The sequence below is a fragment of the Bos indicus genome, chromosome 5, assembly GCF_029378745.1.
Source record: "Bos indicus isolate NIAB-ARS_2022 breed Sahiwal x Tharparkar chromosome 5, NIAB-ARS_B.indTharparkar_mat_pri_1.0, whole genome shotgun sequence".
Classification (NCBI taxonomy): Eukaryota; Metazoa; Chordata; class Mammalia; order Artiodactyla; family Bovidae; genus Bos; species Bos indicus.
Window position 1 is genome coordinate 11,104,453 of NC_091764.1, and position 20,729 is coordinate 11,125,181.

The 20,729-nt window shown below is 37.8% G+C and overlaps 1 protein-coding gene across 20 annotated transcripts in view; it reads right to left on the reverse strand.

The window, feature by feature from the left end:
- PPFIA2 (PTPRF interacting protein alpha 2) overlaps window positions 1–20,729 on the reverse strand; it is a 501,225-nt gene that overhangs the window by 132,883 nt on the left and 347,613 nt on the right. For all 20 annotated transcript variants that reach the window (XR_011566513.1, XM_070788874.1, XM_070788862.1 and 17 more), the window contains one exon: window positions 19,182–19,298. Coding sequence is in view for 19 of the 20 variants with exons in the window: in XM_070788874.1 (XP_070644975.1) it covers window positions 19,182–19,298 (117 nt within the window). In the remaining variant the exon portion in view is untranslated. The remainder of the gene's footprint in view (window positions 1–19,181; window positions 19,299–20,729) is intronic.

A 20,729-nucleotide genomic window follows, 5' to 3' on the forward strand; every position in this document is an offset into this window, starting at 1 on the left:
ACTAGCTATCTGACTTACATATGGCAGTGCATATACATCAATCTCAATCTCCCAGTTTATCCCATACCTTATCCCTACCCCAGTGTCCACAAATCCATTCTCTATGTCAACATCTCTATTCATGCCCTGAAAATATGTACATCTGTACCATTTTTCCAGATTCTACATACATATTAATAAACTTGTTTTTCTCTTTCTGACTGACTTTACTCTATATGACAAACTCTAGGTCCATAACAACCTATTGGATACAGTAAAGGAAATTGAAGCACAGAGTGTAAATATTTTAGGGTCAAATTACTGAAACGTCGTAAGATTAAGATTTGAATGAAGGCATTCAAGTTTCTGATTCCTAGGAGTCTACTCCTGCCACTCTTATTTCTTTTGTTGATTTTCTCTCTCTTTCTATGTCTTTGTGCATTCTCTTTTGTTCATTTATTATATCATTTAACCATTCATTAAACCTACTTGTTGTTTCATTTACTCATTCGTTCAATCACCAAGACTCTATTTCCTTTGCTTCTACCACATGCCAGATACTAGGTTGGATGTGCTGTGAAACAGGAATATGAAGATTCCTGCCTAAATACAACATAATGTGGGGAAAAAGAATAAATCAAATAAAGCAACCAATTAAGAAATGACACCACCCTAATGACAGAAAGCAGAGAACTAAAGAGCCTCTTGATGAAGGTGAAAGAGGAGAGTGAAAAAGGTGGCTTAAAACTCAACATTTAAAAAATGAAGATCATAGCATCCAGTCCCATCACTTCATGGCAAACAGATGGGTAAAAATGGATACAGTGATGGACTTTATTTTCTTGGCCTCCAAAATCACTGTGGATAGTGAGTGCAACCAGGAAATTAAAAGACACTTGACTCTTGGAAGAAAGGCTATGATGCCCCTAGACAGTGTATTAAAAAGCAAAGATACCACTTTGCCAACAAATGTCCATAAATTCAAAGTTATGATTTTTCCAGCAGTTATATATGGATGTGAGAGTTGGACCATAAAGGAAGCTGAGAACCAAAGAATTGATTGATGCTTCTGAACTGTGGTGCTGGAGAAGACTCTTGAGTCCCCTGGACTGCAAGGGGATCAGTCAATCCTAAAGGAAATCAGTCCTGAATATTCATTGGAAGGACTGATGCTGAAACTGATGCTGAAGCTTCAATACCTTGGCAACCTGATGTCAAGAGCCAGCTAATTGGAAAAGTCACCTGATGCTGGGAAAGGTTGAGGGCAGGAGGAGAAGTGGGTGACAGATGATGAGGTGGCTGGGTGGCATCATCGACTCAATGGACATGAGTTTGAGCAAACTGTAGGAGATAGTGAAGGACAGGGAAGCCTGGCAGGCTGCAATCCATGGGGTAGTAAACAGTCAGACACAACTGATTGACAACAAAATAAAATTCATAAGGACCAGATAGCATTTAAACAATGTGGATTCCTAATGCTTCAAGGTTGTTGCTTTTGGGCATCTTAGCCTGCCTAAACTGTTTTTTTTTTTTTTTTTTTTAATCTCCAGCACACATATTGCTTTTTAGCTCTCAAAAAATCAGACTTGACCTCAGATTTCAAGTATTGTTCAACAAATAACATTTTGTCTTTGATTTGAAATTCTCCAGTACAGATTTCACAGCTGTTATTTTCAATTCCACAGTGACTCTTTAAACCTGTTTTACTATATATAAATCATCTATTTACAATCGCTACAAACCTAGAGCCTAGAACAAAGCACTAATATTTGTACTACATATCAGTTATTCTCAACTATGACCACACATTAGAATCCTTGGAAGAACTGAATAAAAATATAGAATGGAAATCACTCTATATTCCATCCAATTGTGGGGTCCGGACATATAATTGTTTTTAAATCTTCCCAAGTAATTGCAATGTTTAGTTGAGGTTAAGAACCACAGACCTCTATTATGCAGGTACTTTACTAATAACTATATCCAATTTATTTATTAAACCTAAACAAACTCTCTGGCCCAAAGAGGAAAGCTTCAAAGTAATAAAATAAAAGGATAAGGATTGATGAAATGAATTTTAATAAAAGATCTGATAATAGACCCAAGAAATTAGTATTTTTTATCCTAATATAAACTAATTATTTTTAATGTACTATTTCAGATGGAATGACCTGACTTTATCTCTTATTCATGAAAGATGAGAAGAAAAACACCTCTATAATAGAGTTGGCTAAATGTTGCTCTTCTTGGAAGGTTTCTAGACCAGATGATTTCTTATATTAATAGTTAGTTCTCCATTAATAATTTTTTTGTTCAAAACTGAGATTTGCAAATTCATTATGATATATTTAATTCTTGATAATTTTATTCAATCCAAATGCCCAGCAAGAGGCCTTTGTCAGTTCTTAGTTTAATGTGAACAGTGTTTATTAATAAGTATAAAATAGATTTATTATTTTTACAGAAATTCTAAGCCATTTAAATTTCCACAAAATTTAAAAGAAGGATCGTTTCATCAGAGGAACCTCAGTTATTCTGAAGTTCCAGTGCTCTCATTATGTTTAAATTAGAATACAAATCACTCACTCTCTGATGTATGTGGCTTAATAGAAATACATTTCTTTTTTATACTCTTAAGTCTAAATAAAATATCAAGAAATTTCTAGTCAATGTTCCTATGATCAAAATTAACAACACTCATAAATGGGAAAAGTAGCTGTTTCCCATATTACAACATAAAATACAAATCTTAAAATATTAATATGGAAAAACATTCCTCTGTAAAATTCTTAAATAATCTATATAACTAGAAGATATAAGGAGATGAAGAGTACATAAAGATTTTTTGGTCTGATTTTGTTTTTTATTTTTGTTTTCAATTAAAAGTCTTCTTGTGTTTCTTTGTTCAGCTATAGAACAAACAAGTAAGAGTGACGAGGATCTTTCCAGCTACAAGAATTACTTAGAAGTCCGTTTAGATATGTAAATATAAAAAGTATACACCCTGTGCTAGAGGAATAATATTTAGTAGAGCCTCGATAAACTATTTCTTCCACTATGTCTTGATGAGAGGAGGGGCATTTGCATAATTACAATGAAATCTCCAAAGGGAGAAGGCAAACCAGAGTTTCAATTACTCACCTTTTAATTGTGAAGTTTAATGTTATTCCAAATTCTCTTACAGACTAAGTCAATTGACTGGATCAGAAAAGTCTCTAAGGGTTAGCAAGGAGACCCTGTTATGAGGGAAGTAAGAGTATAACCTTCCTGGCTCAGTCATCTCAATGCATTTGGGAACTTAAGTGTGAAACTAAGCCTCAATCTAGCATAACTTGTAAAGAGCAAAAGTTCTCTGAAGAACCACTCTGTTAGGGAATGATACTGCTGCTGGCAAAACTTCAAAACCAGGGCAGTAATTAGGATGGAATGGTTTCATTTAGCTTGTATGTCAGTGGGTTATTGCAATAGTACATGGATGGCATTTGATTTTGAGGGGCCACTGATTTCCAAAAGTGAAACTCTGAAGACTATAAAATTAAGCATGACACTCTGACCCATGCTATTCACACTGTATTGGACCAGTATATAAGAAGTAAAATGAAAATTGAGAAGGAAGAGAGTAAAACTCCTTATTTAATTACTACTTAAAAGCTCAAGAGCAAGCCCTTAGAATTACTAACAGGTTAGCAAGTTTGCTGCATGTCATACTACTGTTTAGAAATCAACTGTACCTTTATATGCCTTTATTAATTTATTGGAAAAATTAAAAGGAACTAACAATCACAATAGCAACAAAACTGTAAGTTCAGTTCAGTTCACTCGCTCAGTTGTGTCTGATTCTGCAACCCCACGAATCGCAGCATGCCAGGCCTCCCTGTCCATCACCAACTCCTGGAGTTTACCCAAACCCATGACCATTGAGTCGGTGATGTGATCCAGCCATCTCATCCTCTGTCATCTCCTTCTCCTCCTGCCCCCAATCCCTCCCAGCACTAGAGTCTTTTCCAATGAGTCAACTCTTTGCATGAGGTGGCCAAAGTATTGGAGTTTCAGTTTCAGCATCAGTCCTTACAATGAACACCCAGGACTGATCTCCTTTAGAATGGACTGGTTGGATCTCCTTGCAGTCCAAGGGACTCTCAAGAGTCTTCTCCAACACCACAGTTCAAAAGCATCAATTCTTCAGCACATAGCTTTCTTCACAGTCCAACTCTCACATCCATACATGACCACTGGAAAAACCATAGCCTTGACTAGATGGACCTTTGTTGACAAAGTAATGTCTCTGCTTTTGAATATGCTACCTAGGTTGGTCATAACTTTCCTTCCAAGGAGTAAGCGTCTTTTAATTTCATGGCTTCAATCACCATCTGCAGTGATTTTTGAGCCCCCAAAAATAAAGTCTGACACACTTTCCACTGTTTCCCCATCTATATCCCATGAAGTGATGGGACAAGATGCCATGATCTTCGTTTTCTGAATGTTGAGCTTTAAGCCAACTTTTTCACTCTCCTCTTTCACTTTCATTAAGAGGGTTTTTAGTTCCTCTTCACTTTCTGCCATAAGAGTGGTTTCATCTGCATATCTGAGGTTATTGATATTTCTCCTGGCAATCTTGATTCCAGCTTGTGCTTCATCCAGTCCAGCGTTTCTCATGATGTACTCTGCATATAAGTTAAATAAGCAGGGGGACAATATACAGCCTTGACGTACTCCTTTTCCTATTTGGAACCAGTCTGTTGTTCCATGTCCAGTTCTAACTGTTGCTTCCTGACCTGCATACGGGTTTCTCAAGAGGCAGGTCAGGTGGTCTGGTATTCCCATCTCTTTCAGAATTTTCCACAGTTTATGGTGATCCACACAGTCAAAGGCTTTGGCATAGTCAATAAAGCAGAAATAGATGCTTTTCTGGAACTCTCTTGCTTTTTCCATGATCCAGCGGATGTTGGCAATTTGATCTCTGGTTCCTCTGCCTTTTCTAAAACCAGCTTGAACATCTGGAAGTTCATGGTTCACGTATTGCTGAAGCCTGGATTGGAGGATTTTGAGCATTACTTTACTAGCGTGTGAGATGACTGCAATTGTGCGGTAGTTTGAGCATTCTTTGGCATTGCCTTTCTTTGGGATTGGAATGAAAACTGACCTTTTCCATTGCTGAGTTTTCCAAATTTGCTGGCATATTGAGTGCAGCACTTTCACAGCATCATCTTTCAGGATTTGAAATAGCTCCACTGGAATTCCATCACCTCCACTAGCTTTGTTCATAGTGATGCTTTCTAAGGCCCACTTGACTTCACATTCCAGGATGTCTGGCTCTAGGTGAGTGATCATACCATCATGATTATCTTGGTCGTGAAGATCTTTTTTGTACAGTTCTTCTTTGTATTCTTAATATTCAAGAATATTAAGAAGATCTTCTTAATATTCAAGAATATTAAGAAGATATTCTTAATATCTTCTGCTTCTGTTAGGTCCATACCATTTCTATCCTTTATTGAGCCCATCTTTGCATGAAATGTTCCCTTGGTATCTCTAATTTTCTTGAAGAGATCTCTAGTCTTTCCCATTCTGTTGTTTTCCTCTATTTCTTTGCATTGATTGCTGAGGAAGGCTTTCTTATCTCCTCTTGCTATTCTTTGGAACTCTGCATTCAAATGCTTATATCTTTCCTTTTCTCCTTTGCTTTTCACTTCTCTTATTTTCACAGGTATTTGTAATTTGGAAGTGGTCAAACAGGAGATGGCAAGAGTGAACGTTGATATTCTAGGAATTCGCGAACTAAAATGGACGGAATGGGTGAATTTAACTCAGATGACCATTATATCTACTACTGTGGGCAGGAATCCCTTAGAAGAAATGGAGTAGCCATCATGGTCAACAAAAGAGTTCAAAATGCAGTACTTGGATGCAATCTAAAAAATGACAGAATGATCTCTGTTTGTTTCCAAGGCAAACCATTCAGTATCACAGTAATCCAAGTCAATGCCCCAACCAGTAACGCTGAAGAAGCTGAAGTTGAACAGTTCTATGAAGACCTACAAGACCTTTTAGAACTAACATCCCAAAACGATGTCCTTTTCCTTACAGGGGACTGGAATGCAGAAGTAGGAAGTCAAGAAACACCTGGAGTAACAGGCAAATTTGGCCTTGGAATACGGAATGAAGCAGGGCAAAGTCTAACAGAGTTTTGCCAAGAGAATGCACTGGTCATAGCAAACACCCTCTTCCAACAACACAAGAGAAGACTCTACACGTGGACATCACCAGATGGTCAACACCAAAATCAGATTGATTATATTCTTTGTAGCCAAAGATGGAAAAGCTCTATACAGTCAGCAAAAACAAGACCAGGAGCTGACTGTAGCTCAGATCATGAACTCCTTATTGCCAAATTCAGACTTAAATTGAAGAAAGTAGGGAAAACCACTAGACCATTCAGGTATGACCTAAATCAAATCCCTTATGATTATACAGTGGAAGTGAGAAGTAGATTTAAGGGACTAGATCTGATAGATAGAGTGCCTGATGAACTATGGACTGAGGTTCATGACATTGTACAGGAGACAGGGATCAAGACCATCCCCATGGTAAAAAAAAAAAAAAAAAATCAATGTATCATAGAGGTGACTATTCTCCCAAAATTCATTTATTTACTTAAGCAATTCCAATGGAAATATGATAGGGTTTTAAAATGGGACTTCAAAAACTGTTATTATAATTAAGCTCTAATAATCAGGATTTAGGTAATACTAGTTAAAATAGTGTGGCATTTAATTACCTAACATATTTTTATGGGTCTTCCTTGGTGGCTCAGATGGTAAAGAATCTGCCTGCAATGTAAGAGACCCAGGTTCCATCCCTAGGTCATGAAGACTCCCCGGAGAAGGGAATGGCTACCCACTCCAGCATTCTTGCCTGGAGAAGTCCATGGACAGAGGAATCTTGTGAGCTACAGTCCATGGGGTTGCAAAGAGTTGGACACAACTTAGGGACTAACACTTTCACACTTTCACTTTCAGAGCTTACCACGTGCCAGGAGCTGTTGTAGGTACTTAAACCTGATCAGAAATAAAACAGAAACTTTAAACATCATGGAGTTTATTCTTAGCTAGAACGACAGACTATAAATTATAGGTATTATAAATAAATGAATTATACTCTATATTAGAATACATTAATGGCACTTGAACAAAGGCTTGATGCAAGAGAGGGAAATAGCTACACAGATATCTGGGAGAAGGGCATTCTAGACAGAGGGAAGATCAAGTCATAAGTCAACAGGAAAATGGTACTGGTGAACCTATTTGTAGGGCAAGAATAGAGACGCACACATAGAGAACAGATCTGTGGACACAGGGGAGGAAGGAGAGGATGGGACGAATTGAGAGAGTAGCACTGAAACATATATTATCATATGTAAATGTCCATTGGAAGGACTGATGCTGAAGCTGAAACTCCAATACTTTGACCACCTGATGCGAAGAGCTGACTCATTTGAAAAGACCCTCATGCTGGGAATGATTGAAGGCAGGAGGAGAAGGGGATGACAAGGATGAGAGGGCTGGATGGCATCACCAACTCGATGGACATGAGTTTGGGTAAACTCCAGGAGTTGGTGATGGACAGGGAGGCCTGGCGTGCTACAGTTCATGGGGTCACAAAGAATCAGATACGACTGAGTGACTGAACTGAACTGAACTGAAAATAGATAGCCAGTGGGAAATTGCTGTATAACAGAGGAAACTCAGCCTAGAGGGGTAGGATGTGGTGGGGGGATGGGAAGGAGGATCAGGAGAGAAGACATATGTATACTTAAGGCTGATTCACAATGTGGTATGGCAGATATCAACTGCCATAAAGAAGTCAACAGGAGGCCAGTGTAGCTGGGGTGAGGGAAGAGATGAAGTCAGAAGCTAAGGGAAGTCACATCATGTAGTGGGCATGCTTCGTTGCTCAGTCCGTTTCTACTCTTTGCCATCCCATGGAGTGTAGCCTGCCAGGCTCCTCTGTCCATGGAATTCTCCAGGCAAGAATACTGGGGTGGGTTGCCATTTCCTACCCCAGGGATCTTCCCAAACCAGGGATTGAACCCACATCTCCCGCAGCTCCTGTTACCACCGCACCACCTGGGAATCCCCATAAATCATGTAGAGTCTTGTGGTAAATAGGAAACATTTGCAGAGTTTTAAGCATATGATTGACATGTTCAGATTTAGGTTTTAAAAATCACTGATTCATGCTATGTTAAAAAATAGACAGTAAGAGCCCATGAGAGAAGCAGAGAGCCTTGGAAGGAGTCTGACTACAATAATCCAGGTGAGAGATGATAGTGGTTTAGAGCCGAGTGCTAACTGGAGGTGGTGAGAAGTGGCAGATTTTAGACATATTTTGAAAGTAGAACAAACAGAATTTCTTTACAGTTTGATGTGCGGTATGAGATATAGGTGGCTCAGCTGGTAAAGAATCCGCCTGCAACGTGGGAGACCTGGGTTCGATCCCTGGGTTGGGAAGATCCGCTGGAGAAGGGAACCGCTACCCACTCCAGCATTCTGGCCTGGAGAATTCCACAGAAGTCCATGGAGTCACAAAGAGTCAGATACGACTGGGTGACTTTCACTTTCATGAGACATAGGGAAGACCTGAGAATAATTCCAAATTCTTTTGACTGAGCAACTGGAAAGCTGAGATTTGCATTATCTGAGATAGAGCAGATGCAGGGAATTTTGGAGGGGAATTTCAAAAGATAAGTTTTTTGACATTTTAAGGTTCAGTGTCTTTTAGATATATTAGTGGAGATAGATGTTCAATAGGCAGGTCAATATATATGCTTGGTTGTAGGGTCTGAACTAGAAGTAAAGATTTATAAGTTATTCACACACAGATAGCATTTATGATCAAAATCACTGAGAGAAAAGATGGAGGACTAAACCCTGGATTATCCCAACATTAAGAATTCAATAAGAAAACAGGAAGTAACTCTATTTAAATAGAGTATAATCTATTAAAAAACACTGAACTACTATGCTGTACATCTGAAACTAATATTAGTATAATATTTGCATCAACTATACTTCAATAAATAAATAAATATTAGAGCAAGTTCTGACCATGAGAATGTAATCTTTCTGGAAACTGAAGAAATCTTGGAAAGTATATAGGAGTTTTCATTTTATGGGAATAGGAGTTTAAAGCAAGTTTAATGCAACTCTCAGAATAAAATACTCTCATTGAACATGAATATCTAGATGCTTTAAAAAAAAATCAAGAAGAATATGATCCAGGAAAGGAGACTGAGACAGAATAACTGGTGGGGTAACAGAAAAACAGAGAGTATACTTTCCTATACTGCAAATGAAAAATAAAAATGAACCTAGAAGGAAAGAGTAAATTAAACAGCTCTGCATGCACGCATGTACGCTCAGTCGCTCAGTCATGTCTGACTCTTTGTGACTCCATGGACTGTAGCCCACCAGGGTGCTCTGTCCATGGGATAGTCCAGGTAAGAACACAGGAGTAGGTTGACATTTCCTCCTCTAGGTGATCTACCCAAGGATCCCAACCCTCATCTCCTATGTCTCCTGCATCACACAGGCGTATTTTTTACCACTCAGCTACCTAGAAAGCCCTGAACAACTATGACGTTAACTCAAAAAGGGCTGAGCATTGGTCACTGTATTTAGTAATATAAAATCAGTGATGATGGTAACAGGAGATGTTCCTGTGCAGTGATGGAGCAAAGACCTTCCTGGGGTAGGTTCATAAAGAAAGCATTTGTGCACGGTGAGTAGACCACTATTTTGAAGAACTTTGCTACACAGGGGAGTAAAAAATGAAGCAATAGCTGATTGTATAAGTAGGACCAAAAAAGAATTTAAGCTGAAGAACTTAGTGTGTTACAATGGGATATATGAAGAAAAAAAAACTGAAGACAAAGGAAAGCACAGTAAGAATTGCTGGAAAAGGACATGTGACTAAGGGGACTTTGCTGATGGCTCAACAATAAAGAATCCACTTGCAGAGGAGGAGACACAAGAGAGGCGGGTTCAATCCCTTGTGGAGAGGAGCCCTGGGAGGAGAAAATGGCAACCCACTCCAGTACTCTTGTCTAAAAAACCCCGTGGACAGGGGAGCCTGTCACATTACAGGCCAAAGGGTCGCAAGGAGTTGGACACAGCTGAACATGAGCACGCACACCTGACCAGATGACTGGGAAACATTGACATGGTGTCACAAAGTTTCCTTTTTATGAGGTCTTTTTTTTTAAAGTTCTTAAAGGCTTATGCTTCTGTCTAAAAAGCTCTTTCATGCTTCTAGGTACCCAGCCAGATTTCAGACTTCAGAAATAGTCGTATATTTCAAAATTCATTAAATCATGTAGTTTTCAGTGATACCTTTTCACTCATGTTCACTTTTAATATTTATATACTTGTTACACTATTTATCTTGGCTCCTCCCTCTCACAAGCTATGTGACTTTAGAGCCAATAATCCTTGCTCTATAAATCTTACAGGGTTAGTACAGAGATCAAGTAAAACAACTATATAAAAGCACTTTTGGAAACTAAAGGGCTTTACAGAAGTTATTTATCTTGTTCTCATTGGCATGTAGCCCTTTTGTTAATGAGGTTTACAGACAACTTTGAAGAACAGTCTGCCTGTCTTTATAAGTCTAGAGCCACCATTAGGGAATGTTTTTCAGAATACTCATCTTGGCATGTGCAATTCTCCTGAGGATTAATAAGATTTTTGGTCACACAAATTTAGGAAACACTGAATAGTATTAACATGTAGTACTGGGGAATTTGAATAAATACTACAGTAAAGATAACAGTTCCAAATTGTATAGCATAATATATCTTAATATTCTCATGCCCAAGAAATCTCTTTTTTGGGGGAAATGGGTTTGTTTCTGGAGAACTATTGCTTTATGAGAAATATTAAGATGAATAAACCTTACCAAAATGAAAAATAAAATTAGGTCAATTGCAGGACATCTGAATGATAGACTTAAAAATTCTCCTGAATTGGCTTAAAGATCAGACAAAACAATGCTGAGGGAAGGAAAAGTACTTCTTCTTTATATCCCTATATGAAAGCAGAGTCCTTGGCGCAAAATAGACACTCAAATTATACCAATAGGACAGAGGTAGATGAACAAATTTTCTGTCAAACTCTTGTGAATCAGTCAGCCTTTTAAAGTCTGAAATTATCCTGCTTCAGCAAAGATGTGTTTATCCTGCTTCCCCTGGATCTGGGCTAATGATACAAATGATACTAAATCTGTTATTAAAGATAGAGGAGTCAATTTCACTTCCCATCTATTAAAAGCATAGTGAAATATAAAAACCCAGTCACTGGATTCAAAGGATTTATTTTGAACTTTTTAAGTTCTCATACAACATTAGAGGTCTTCCCTCATAGCTCAGTTGGTCAAGAATCCACCTGTGATGGAGGAGACCCTGGTTGGATTCCTGGGTAAGGAAGATCCAGGAGAAGGGATAGGCTCCCCACTCCAGTATTCTTGGGCTTCCCTTGTGGCTCAGCTGGTAAAGAATCCACCTGCAATGCAGGAGACCTGGCTTCAATCCCTGGGTTGGGAAGATCCCCTGGAGAAGGGAAAGGCTACCCACCCCAGTATTCTGGCCTGGAGAATTTCATGGACTATGCTTCCCTTGTAGCTCAGTCAGTAAAGAATCTGCCTGCAGGGCAGTAGACCTGGGTTGGATCCCTGGGTTGGGAAGATCCTCTGGAGAAGGAAGTGGCAACCCACTCCAGTATCCTTGCCTGGAAAACCTCATGGACACAGGAGCCTGGTGGGCTGCAGTCCATGGGATCGCAAAGAGTCCGCATGATTGAGCGACTAACACTTACTTATGCAGTCCCTAGAGTCGAAAAGAGTCGGAAACAACTGAGTGATTTTCACTCACAACATTAGAAGATTTTTGCTTCTTATTTTTGCCACTGTTTATAAGATGGCTTTTGGTTATAATCTTTCTCTCCAACTCAGCTCCTATAAAGTTGATACGGGATAACTTCCTGTGCATATGGATGAACCATGAAACAGCCTAACCTCGCCTCTTCTGTGCCCTTTTCTAGCCAATCATAGACTTCTAGGCCACTCAAGCCTTATATATGTAAGGCCATACTTGGACCCTCTATTTCCTGGGAGGTGCACCAATCCCAAAATGGCAAATTCATAAATCTCATCCTTTTGTTTGGCTCCAATGCTTAAAAATTCAATTGATGGATAAAAGGGAACTGTATACTTTATTATAATGTTATTATGAGGAATTACATCACTGCATAGGGGATCAACACACAGAAGAAACTATTCTGTTAGGGCTGCACCTTTTCTGGCTCAGTCATGTCTGACTCTTTGTGACCCCATGGACTGTAGTCCACCAGGCTCCTCTGTCCATGGGATTTCCCAGCAAGAATACTGGAGTGGGTTGTCATTTCCTCCTCCAGGGAATCTTTCCTACCTAGGGATCAAATCCAGGTCTGGAGTCTCCTGCATCGGCAGCTGAATTCTTTACCACCGAGCCACCTGGGAAGCCTGATTAAGAGGTAAAAAAAAAAAATCCCAAGGATAATTACCTTTGAAACAGAGAAGAAACTTAACAATGAATAAAATAAGCCATAATTAAGAAAGAACTGAATTTTTTGATGAACAGTTACTGAAAGTAGTTGACACGGGGTGAGGAAAGCATATAAAAATTGGCAAAATACAATTAATTACTGGAGATATCCCTATGGATGAAGGATTTCGGCTGTAACATAGTAGTGATCTTTAAAAGAATGGCATTTGTGTTAATGGTCTTTTATAGTATTTTTAAAATAGATATGTAGTATATTCATAAGCCAAACATTTAAATGTATAGCTAATAGGTTTGTGTGAGACTATGTAGAATCTGCGTATTACAGTATTTTATAATCCAGTGCCATGGTATGAGGAAATAAAGCCCTTTTGTCACCAGTGAGGAGCACATTGCTCATGAAGCTATATTAACTTTTTCTAAGTGCCCATTTTTGTTATTGGTGGTTCAGTCTAAAACAGTCTTGCATCACTAAAAATCTATAAAACCCTTAATTTTGGTAAAGGCACATTCCATATTTCATCTTTTATAAAACTTCAGTGTCCTTTATGCACAGAATGCAACCATTAGACACTTAATTGCTAGATTTTTTGATCTGAGTATTATTCTTGTCACCGATCCTTCATTTCGTTTTACATGTGTTTGGCCAAAGCTCTTCCGCCTTCCTGGCAGGAATTAAAAAACTGAAAAAAATGCAAACAAAAATCTGTTTCTGATTTTATATTGACTCAGCATGCACATTTACATTGACTGTTACCCAATTATTTTGTTGCATTGTATTAAAGAACAGTCACGAATTAATGTCAAATTCTAAGAGGAATGAATAATGAGAGCAGCGCTGTTGGAAAGGGAAGCACCAGCTTGGTTCACTAAGAGTACCTAAGTGCAAAGTGGGGTGACAAGCAGAGAAGCTTGAAAGGTGAGAAGAGGTCAGCCAGTTGGGAAAGGATCTCCTATGACGTGCCAAGGATGCGTTGTGTGATCACTTGAAAGATCAGCCACCCACTTCACCCTGAGCTCTGAGAAGAACCACAGTAATCTCTTAGTCACTAATGAACAACAAACATCAAAATGTATTGTGTCAAGTGTAACTACTGGTTTGTGAGACTTCAGTTTCACACACACACACACACACACAGATATATACATACATACATATGAACACAGAAGTGCGTAGTAAAATGTTGCAACTGAATTACATTTTTTACAGCGGGGAGCAGACAGGCGGGTCCTTACTGCTTGTGGATCCCAAGGCAAAAGAACAGAGAGGCTTACATGCCATAAATCCAAATATGACAGTCAAATAAAAAAATCATCCTACTATCTTCCTTGAAATGCCTTTCACACTGACTTTTAGGCTAGATTTAATGAATAATTCTAATGAAGTTCCACAGCAGAGCTTAGTTACCCAGATATGCCCTAGACTGTAGCCTGCTTCTCTTCCCAGCCTCAGCTCCTTCCAGAATCCTGGTCTGCTTTATCTGCATAAACAGTGCTTCTAAAAATACGTGTCCCTTAGCTTCTTCTGAGGTCCACTGGAGTGTGGGCAGAGACAGACGTTGTTCCTAGGAAGAAACTCACAAAGGCTCTGGAGGGTAAGGTCTGTTTGATCTGAAAGTTTGGGCTGCTAGGAACTTGGCAGGTTGTCAAGAAGAGGTGCTGCTGTGACTCACACCTCTGCAACTTCTCCCTGTGCCCATCCTCAGAGAGGGGCACGGGGGGCAGAGAAAGACCCCGCTCAACTGTGGACCCCTCTTGCCTAGGTTTAAAAACCATATTCATAGCAATCAACATTTGTAAATGCCACTGTCTTCAAGCACCTGTTCAGAGTAAAAAGGGATATAACTGGGAGATTTGGGGGAAGAAAAAATGGAAGAAATTTTTTAAAAGCATACTCTTAAATAGACTAAAATAATTCTAGAAAAAAAGGACATATGTGTAATTATGAAAGACTAAAAGTTCAGAAAAAAATAATATTGGATTAGAATGACTTTCCAGAAACCAATATAACACCTAGAGAAAGCATCCTGGCATGAAGGAACATGAGAGCACAGAGGAGGTGAGAAGACCAAAGTTCTGGTCCTACTCTGGACAAATAAGTCACTCAACCTAAGCAGACCTCAATTTCATTGGCTATAAAATTAAGAAAAGGGAAAAAAATCTCTCACAGGTTCAGAAGTCTGATATGAGAAAAAATGATAAATGGATATAACGATGTAGTACAAATGATTTGTTAAAAAATACCTAATCAAGATGCTTCCACGTTTAAAATCCTTCCCATTTCTCTGAAAATAAAACTGGACTTCTAATTGCAGCCAACAAGACTGTCTGGCACACACCCTGCCCCTGTGTGCCGTGTCCCCTGCTTCTCCCTCTCCTGACAACTAGGCTCCTTTTTTCCCAAGAATATGCCCAAGAAGTTCTTTCCCACTGTTGGAGCATGTGCACTTAGCGTTGCCTTCGTTTCAAGAACTCTTGACGCTTTTCCACAGACTCCCTGTGCTCTTTCAGGTTCCAGTTCAAACACCACCCCTTGAGAAACCATTCAGTGCCCTGCCTACTTAGCAACCTTCACATCGACCTTGCACCTGCCCCGTGATCACATTCATTTCCCTTTATGTGTACGTACTTATTTTACTTACCTCTGCCCTATTCATTAGCATTCCAACCACCCAGAACAGAACCTATTTCTGAGCACTTCAGTAAGTTCACCACTAAAAATTTACTGAAAAATCAATGACCATGAGAACCCGGTATTAATAAATATAATGACCGTAGTGCTTATCCATTGCTTGTTTTCCTAACAACGAAGTTACAAGCAAGGCATGACTGCTGCTGCTGCTGCTGCTGCTAAGTCGCTTCAGTCGTGTCTGATTCTGTGTGACCTCATAGATGGCAGCCCACCAGGCTCCCCCGTCCCTGGGATTCTCCAGGGAAGAACACTGGAGTCGGCTGCCATTTCCTTCTCCAATGCATGAAAGTGAAAAGTGAAAGTAAAGTCGATGAGTCATGTCCGACTTTTAGTGACCCCATGGACTGCAGCCTACCAGGCTCCTCCATCCATGGGATTTTCCAGGCAAGAGTACTGGAGTGGGGTGCCATTGCCTTCTCCGAAGGCATGACTAGTTACTTGTAACTGATGCTCAGGGAGGTTGTAGCATTAAGGACACCCAGCTACTATTTAAATGGCACAGATGGGATTTGAATCCGGGTTTACTGACTTCAACCAAATTACTATTCCATGCTGCCTCACTGACACCTCCTATCACAACTGATGCATCTCTCCTTTAAAATCTATTATCATTTTTGACATCACTTTATTCATCACGTTTTGCAATATTAATTTGGGCAGATTATTTTTACTCCTGCAAAATTTAGTGACTATGTCCTCTGAATCTCAATCACTGTCTAACATTCTACTTAGCAAACATTTTCAGCTGAAAAAAATAATTGCAAGTAGAGTTATAAGTCAGGAGCATTATTACCTCTTTTACCAGAGCAGTGTGTTTACTAAGTTTTTTCCACACATTAACTCCCCTGTAGAAAGCAACAGGAAGAAACTTATTGGTCCTAGTCTGAACTTTTAATGAGGCAAAATTTAGTGTTCTGAAAAATTGTTATTATCCTGTGGATATTTATGTTCTTCTAGAACAACTGATTAAATGTGTGGCATAAAGAAACAGACTTGTTTCAGTTAAACTTATTTTTTCTTTTCATTTTTATTTTTTACATGTTGGTAATAATTACACAACTTTTCTATGAGTAATAGGCCTGTTTCAGAGTGTGCTTTGTAAGACTATTTTTATCAACTATTTTGTCAACAGAGTGTTCAAGCCACTGACGTAAAACATCTCCTCTTGGCTAATAACCCACTCTGACCATGTAATTTAAATAACTTTACTGCCCTAAACAAAGAGTAATCCTTGTGACTAGGATTTACCAGCCACTTTCTGACAGTTCCACAGCACCTAGTAATAGTTTTGTGTTTTCCTTCCCAACAACCACTTTGCAATTTATACACGAATACTCCAGTCATCCTACACTGATAACCTTCATTACACAGACACTCCCCCAAATAATCTCTTTTCCTTTGCTTTAACATACTTTCTAAATACTCCTTATAGAAAAATTAAGTGTAAGGAATTAAATTACAACCTTATAACACTTGTTATTCAATGGTATTAACACACTTTAAATAATCCTGTTAGAAGGGATACTTTTGAAAAGATTTATAATGTTCATCTATATAATTTAAGTGTTTATATAAGGATGATAAAATAATACTTATTTTAGGATTATGTTTCAGGATAGGTACATGATATTTGGAAATACCCTAGTATATCACTACTCTGAGCATTTGGCAATCACTCTTCCTACAATTCAGGGAAATTGAAAAACAGAATACTGTTAATTACAATATTTAAAAATCTTTAATCCATTTACATCCATTCTTTACACCCTTTTAAAAAGAGTGAGTTAGCAATGGCACAGAGTTTCTCTTCTGCACTGGCTGAAAAGCCTTCACCCAGAACTAGAAGGCAAAGATCGTTAAAAACAAGTTCTTTGGGTTTTAAAATACTCAGAATCCTCCACATATACACCACTATCTTTTGAGTCCAACAGAGACAAACATCATTTATTTGTAGGTTCTCATTCTAATTCTGTAATTAGGTAATTAATCTGACATCAATTGTCTTACATTCTATAATGCCTGAATATTTAGGGTTTATATTTCAAAGAAATAAATTTGAAAACAAAATACATGTATGAGTACTGCTCACTCCCCAGAAGTATTAAAGAAATGCTTTAAGCACAAAATGGTTTGTTAGCAAATAGATACGGTCTTAAACTTTTTATACCTTTGAAAGCATATTTTTTTAATTTGACTTTGGATTAGCATAATGTGGCATCGTTATATTTTGAAGATTTCTAAGAAAAAGACTAAATGACCATAAAGTTCATTTTCACATTCAAAACAGTGTGATTATGTAATTCTCTGAGAAAAGATATATCACTGTATCACTGATGACATAATTAAACTGAAACAGTAATAGAAAAATGACATGCTAGTTTCCTAAACTGAATATTTCATGTAGATGCCTTATTCTTAAGAGCTTGGTGGTTTATTTACTGAGTTAATGTCAGTTAAGTTATCTAAAGAAAAGAGAAATAAGTTTTACTCAAATTTGAAATATAGTTCATGAAATCTGGCTGTCAGATTATAGCTTATTTTTAATACCTAGCTTAAGATTTCTATAAAATACATGGATAAAGGCTAAAATACTAAGGCCTTTAATGAAGAGTTGTTTGCGTCTCAGCCATCAGAATTGATGGCCTTCCTGGGAAACTAGTTTGATTTACTTGACTTCTTTTGCTTTAACACTTAAAGGAGGAAACATAAGAAGCCCCTTCACTTGTTTCAACTGGACAAATGAGGAAATGTGCAATTTATTTTATGGTAAGAAGTCTAGGGCTTCCCTGGTGGCTCAGCAGTAAAGAATCCACCTGCAATGTAGGAGATGCAGAGATGCAAGCTTGATCCCTGGGTTGGGAAGATCCCTTGGAAAAGGATATGGCAACTCACTCCAGTATTCTTGCCTGGAAAATACCATGGACAGGAGCCTGGCGGGCTACAGTCCGTGAAGTCTCAATGAGTTGGACATGACCTAGTGACTGAACAACAAAGGTCTAGGACTATTTGTACTGTGGTCCAGTCACTTACTTCTTAATCTCTATGTTTCAAAACCTCTTGATATTCACAATGATACCAGTTTAGATACCTGCTTCATGAGCTCTTGATGATTAAGGAGCTCAGCCATCCAAAGCTATAACTTGCAAACACCCAGGAGATGGTCCAAGCCTCACGTGCAGGATGTACAAATACCCATATTTAATATTCATGTGATTCCAGATCTACCAGCATCTGACCTTCTTTCTCTTGGGCTGGGAACAAGTGGTTCAGCACAGAAGAGTGCAGAAAGGCGCCAGAAGAGACTGTTAGTTTCCTCGACCTTGGTCTATGCCCCACCCACAAGGAAAATCAATTCCTTCTAAAAAAATAGCAAAAGTTGGATGACTTCATATATCCTTTCATGTAATTTCTCATTAACAGAGGTACTGCTAGAGTACCTCTAGCATCAAACACATGGAAAATGAAAAGTCAAATAAGATATTATCAACATTTTTTGCAGTGATAGGCCACAGATAAGTCACCAATTATACATAGAACCAGTTATAAATCAAACTTATTTTACTTTAAACAGTCCTGTATATGTATTACTAATATATATATATACACACAGACATATTTATTCAATTATAGATCTGTTCAGTCAGATATATAATTAAATTCTTAAGAGAATCAAGTTAATAACAAGTATATTTGATTTATATTTATGCGCATAAATATATATATATGTGCAAATCCACACACATAATATGTTTGAGAAAATCAGACTATGAGCAATTAATAAGGGAAATCATAAGGCACTTTTGACCAAGTCAAAACATAGTGTTTATTACAAGAATTACACAGATATTTCATATTCCTGTCAAACGGTATAGCAAGTACACATTTGCATGTAAGAGCATGTCATATGCATGATACCTTTTCATGGACTTTCTGGCCAGGTTCCATCCCTTCAAGATGTTCAGATTCTGTGGACCCCTCACTTGATACCATTTTTCTTTGTATATGAACATTTTGTTCACGCAAGGCCACAATCTGCAAAATAAAACCATCGTGCCTTTAAAATCTAAAATACCAACATGAAGTATACAAAAATTGAGCTTACTTGAATGTGGTTAAGAACTAGTGAACACAAACAAATAACCATAAAATAACCGTTAAATTGTACTCATTATTTCATAAATATTTCTAAAATTTAGATTAGCATTTTAAAAAATATTATAATATTTATGCATTGTAAAATTTACTTAAAATATTTTCTAGTTGGAAAATGTATCTATCAAGTTTGAAATGTTTCTAAAGTGGTAGGATCCATGAGTTTTTAACTCTGAAATTACTTCTTAGTTTATGAAATGCAATAAAATTTGTTTTAGTCTGAATCCTTAAAGTATAAAAAAAAATAAGACTGAATACTGAAGACCAATTATGAGCACATTCATCTTCCCTAAGAGACAGTACATCTGCAGCTTTAAAACAAGCAAATAAGTAAGCTGGACTTAATTTTGTACCACTACCATAAGCACTTAGAGTTAAATTGGTCTCACTGTCATTATTTTAACAGTCATTATCTTAGTAGATCTAGTCCAAATATAGTTAATTTACAAAAAGAATTCTCAGAAGGCAATTAATTCTTGTAAAACCTTAGCTCAGTTTGATACACATGATACTTTGAACTAAGAAACAGATTCTCAGATAGTTGCAGTTTAAGTGATCTTAATGTACAGAGTGGAAGATCATGTTCTAGCATTTTAAAATGGTGTTTTAAAATATATTTGCTATTTATGCATATTATTTCAAAAGTACTTTACATTATATCAATACCACAAATTAGTCATTTCTTAGCAAGTTTTATTATAATGTCAACTCAGATATTGAGTCAGTATTGGTTCTAGAGGAAATTAATGTCCATAGTATTCAGTACACGATAAATATGGAATCATATTAAACTTATATGTTGAAATTATAAGATGAACATGTCACATAGACAAATAATTATCCAATAAACAAAATACATCAAGAGACTGGTCATTTGTCCTACTGTCTGCCTCTGCTGCTTATATGCCAGCAGTGTATTCTTGAGAAAAAGTGATTGTGCATATGACCTCCAGCAGTTCAACACATTTCTTAAGGGCATATCAACATAATGAAGAACAACTCTGAAAAGGTGCATCTCTCTTGCAGTACTGTGATCACCAAATAATTGGTTCCCTAAAAATACCATTCTTGCCCACCTACAACCTATCCTCCACAAAGTAGCCAGAGTCATCTTCTAAATTTAAGCTATATTGTGTCTCTCTTTAGCTTTCCAAACAACCTCTCTATTTTTCCCTATTTAGCATAATTTTAAACTTCTTGACCTTCAGGATCCTTTTGAATACAATGGCTTCCTTTCAGTCCCTCAAGTAGACTGGACTCTTTCTCACTCAGAACTGAGGGACTTGCTCATCTTCCCATCTGAAGCATTCT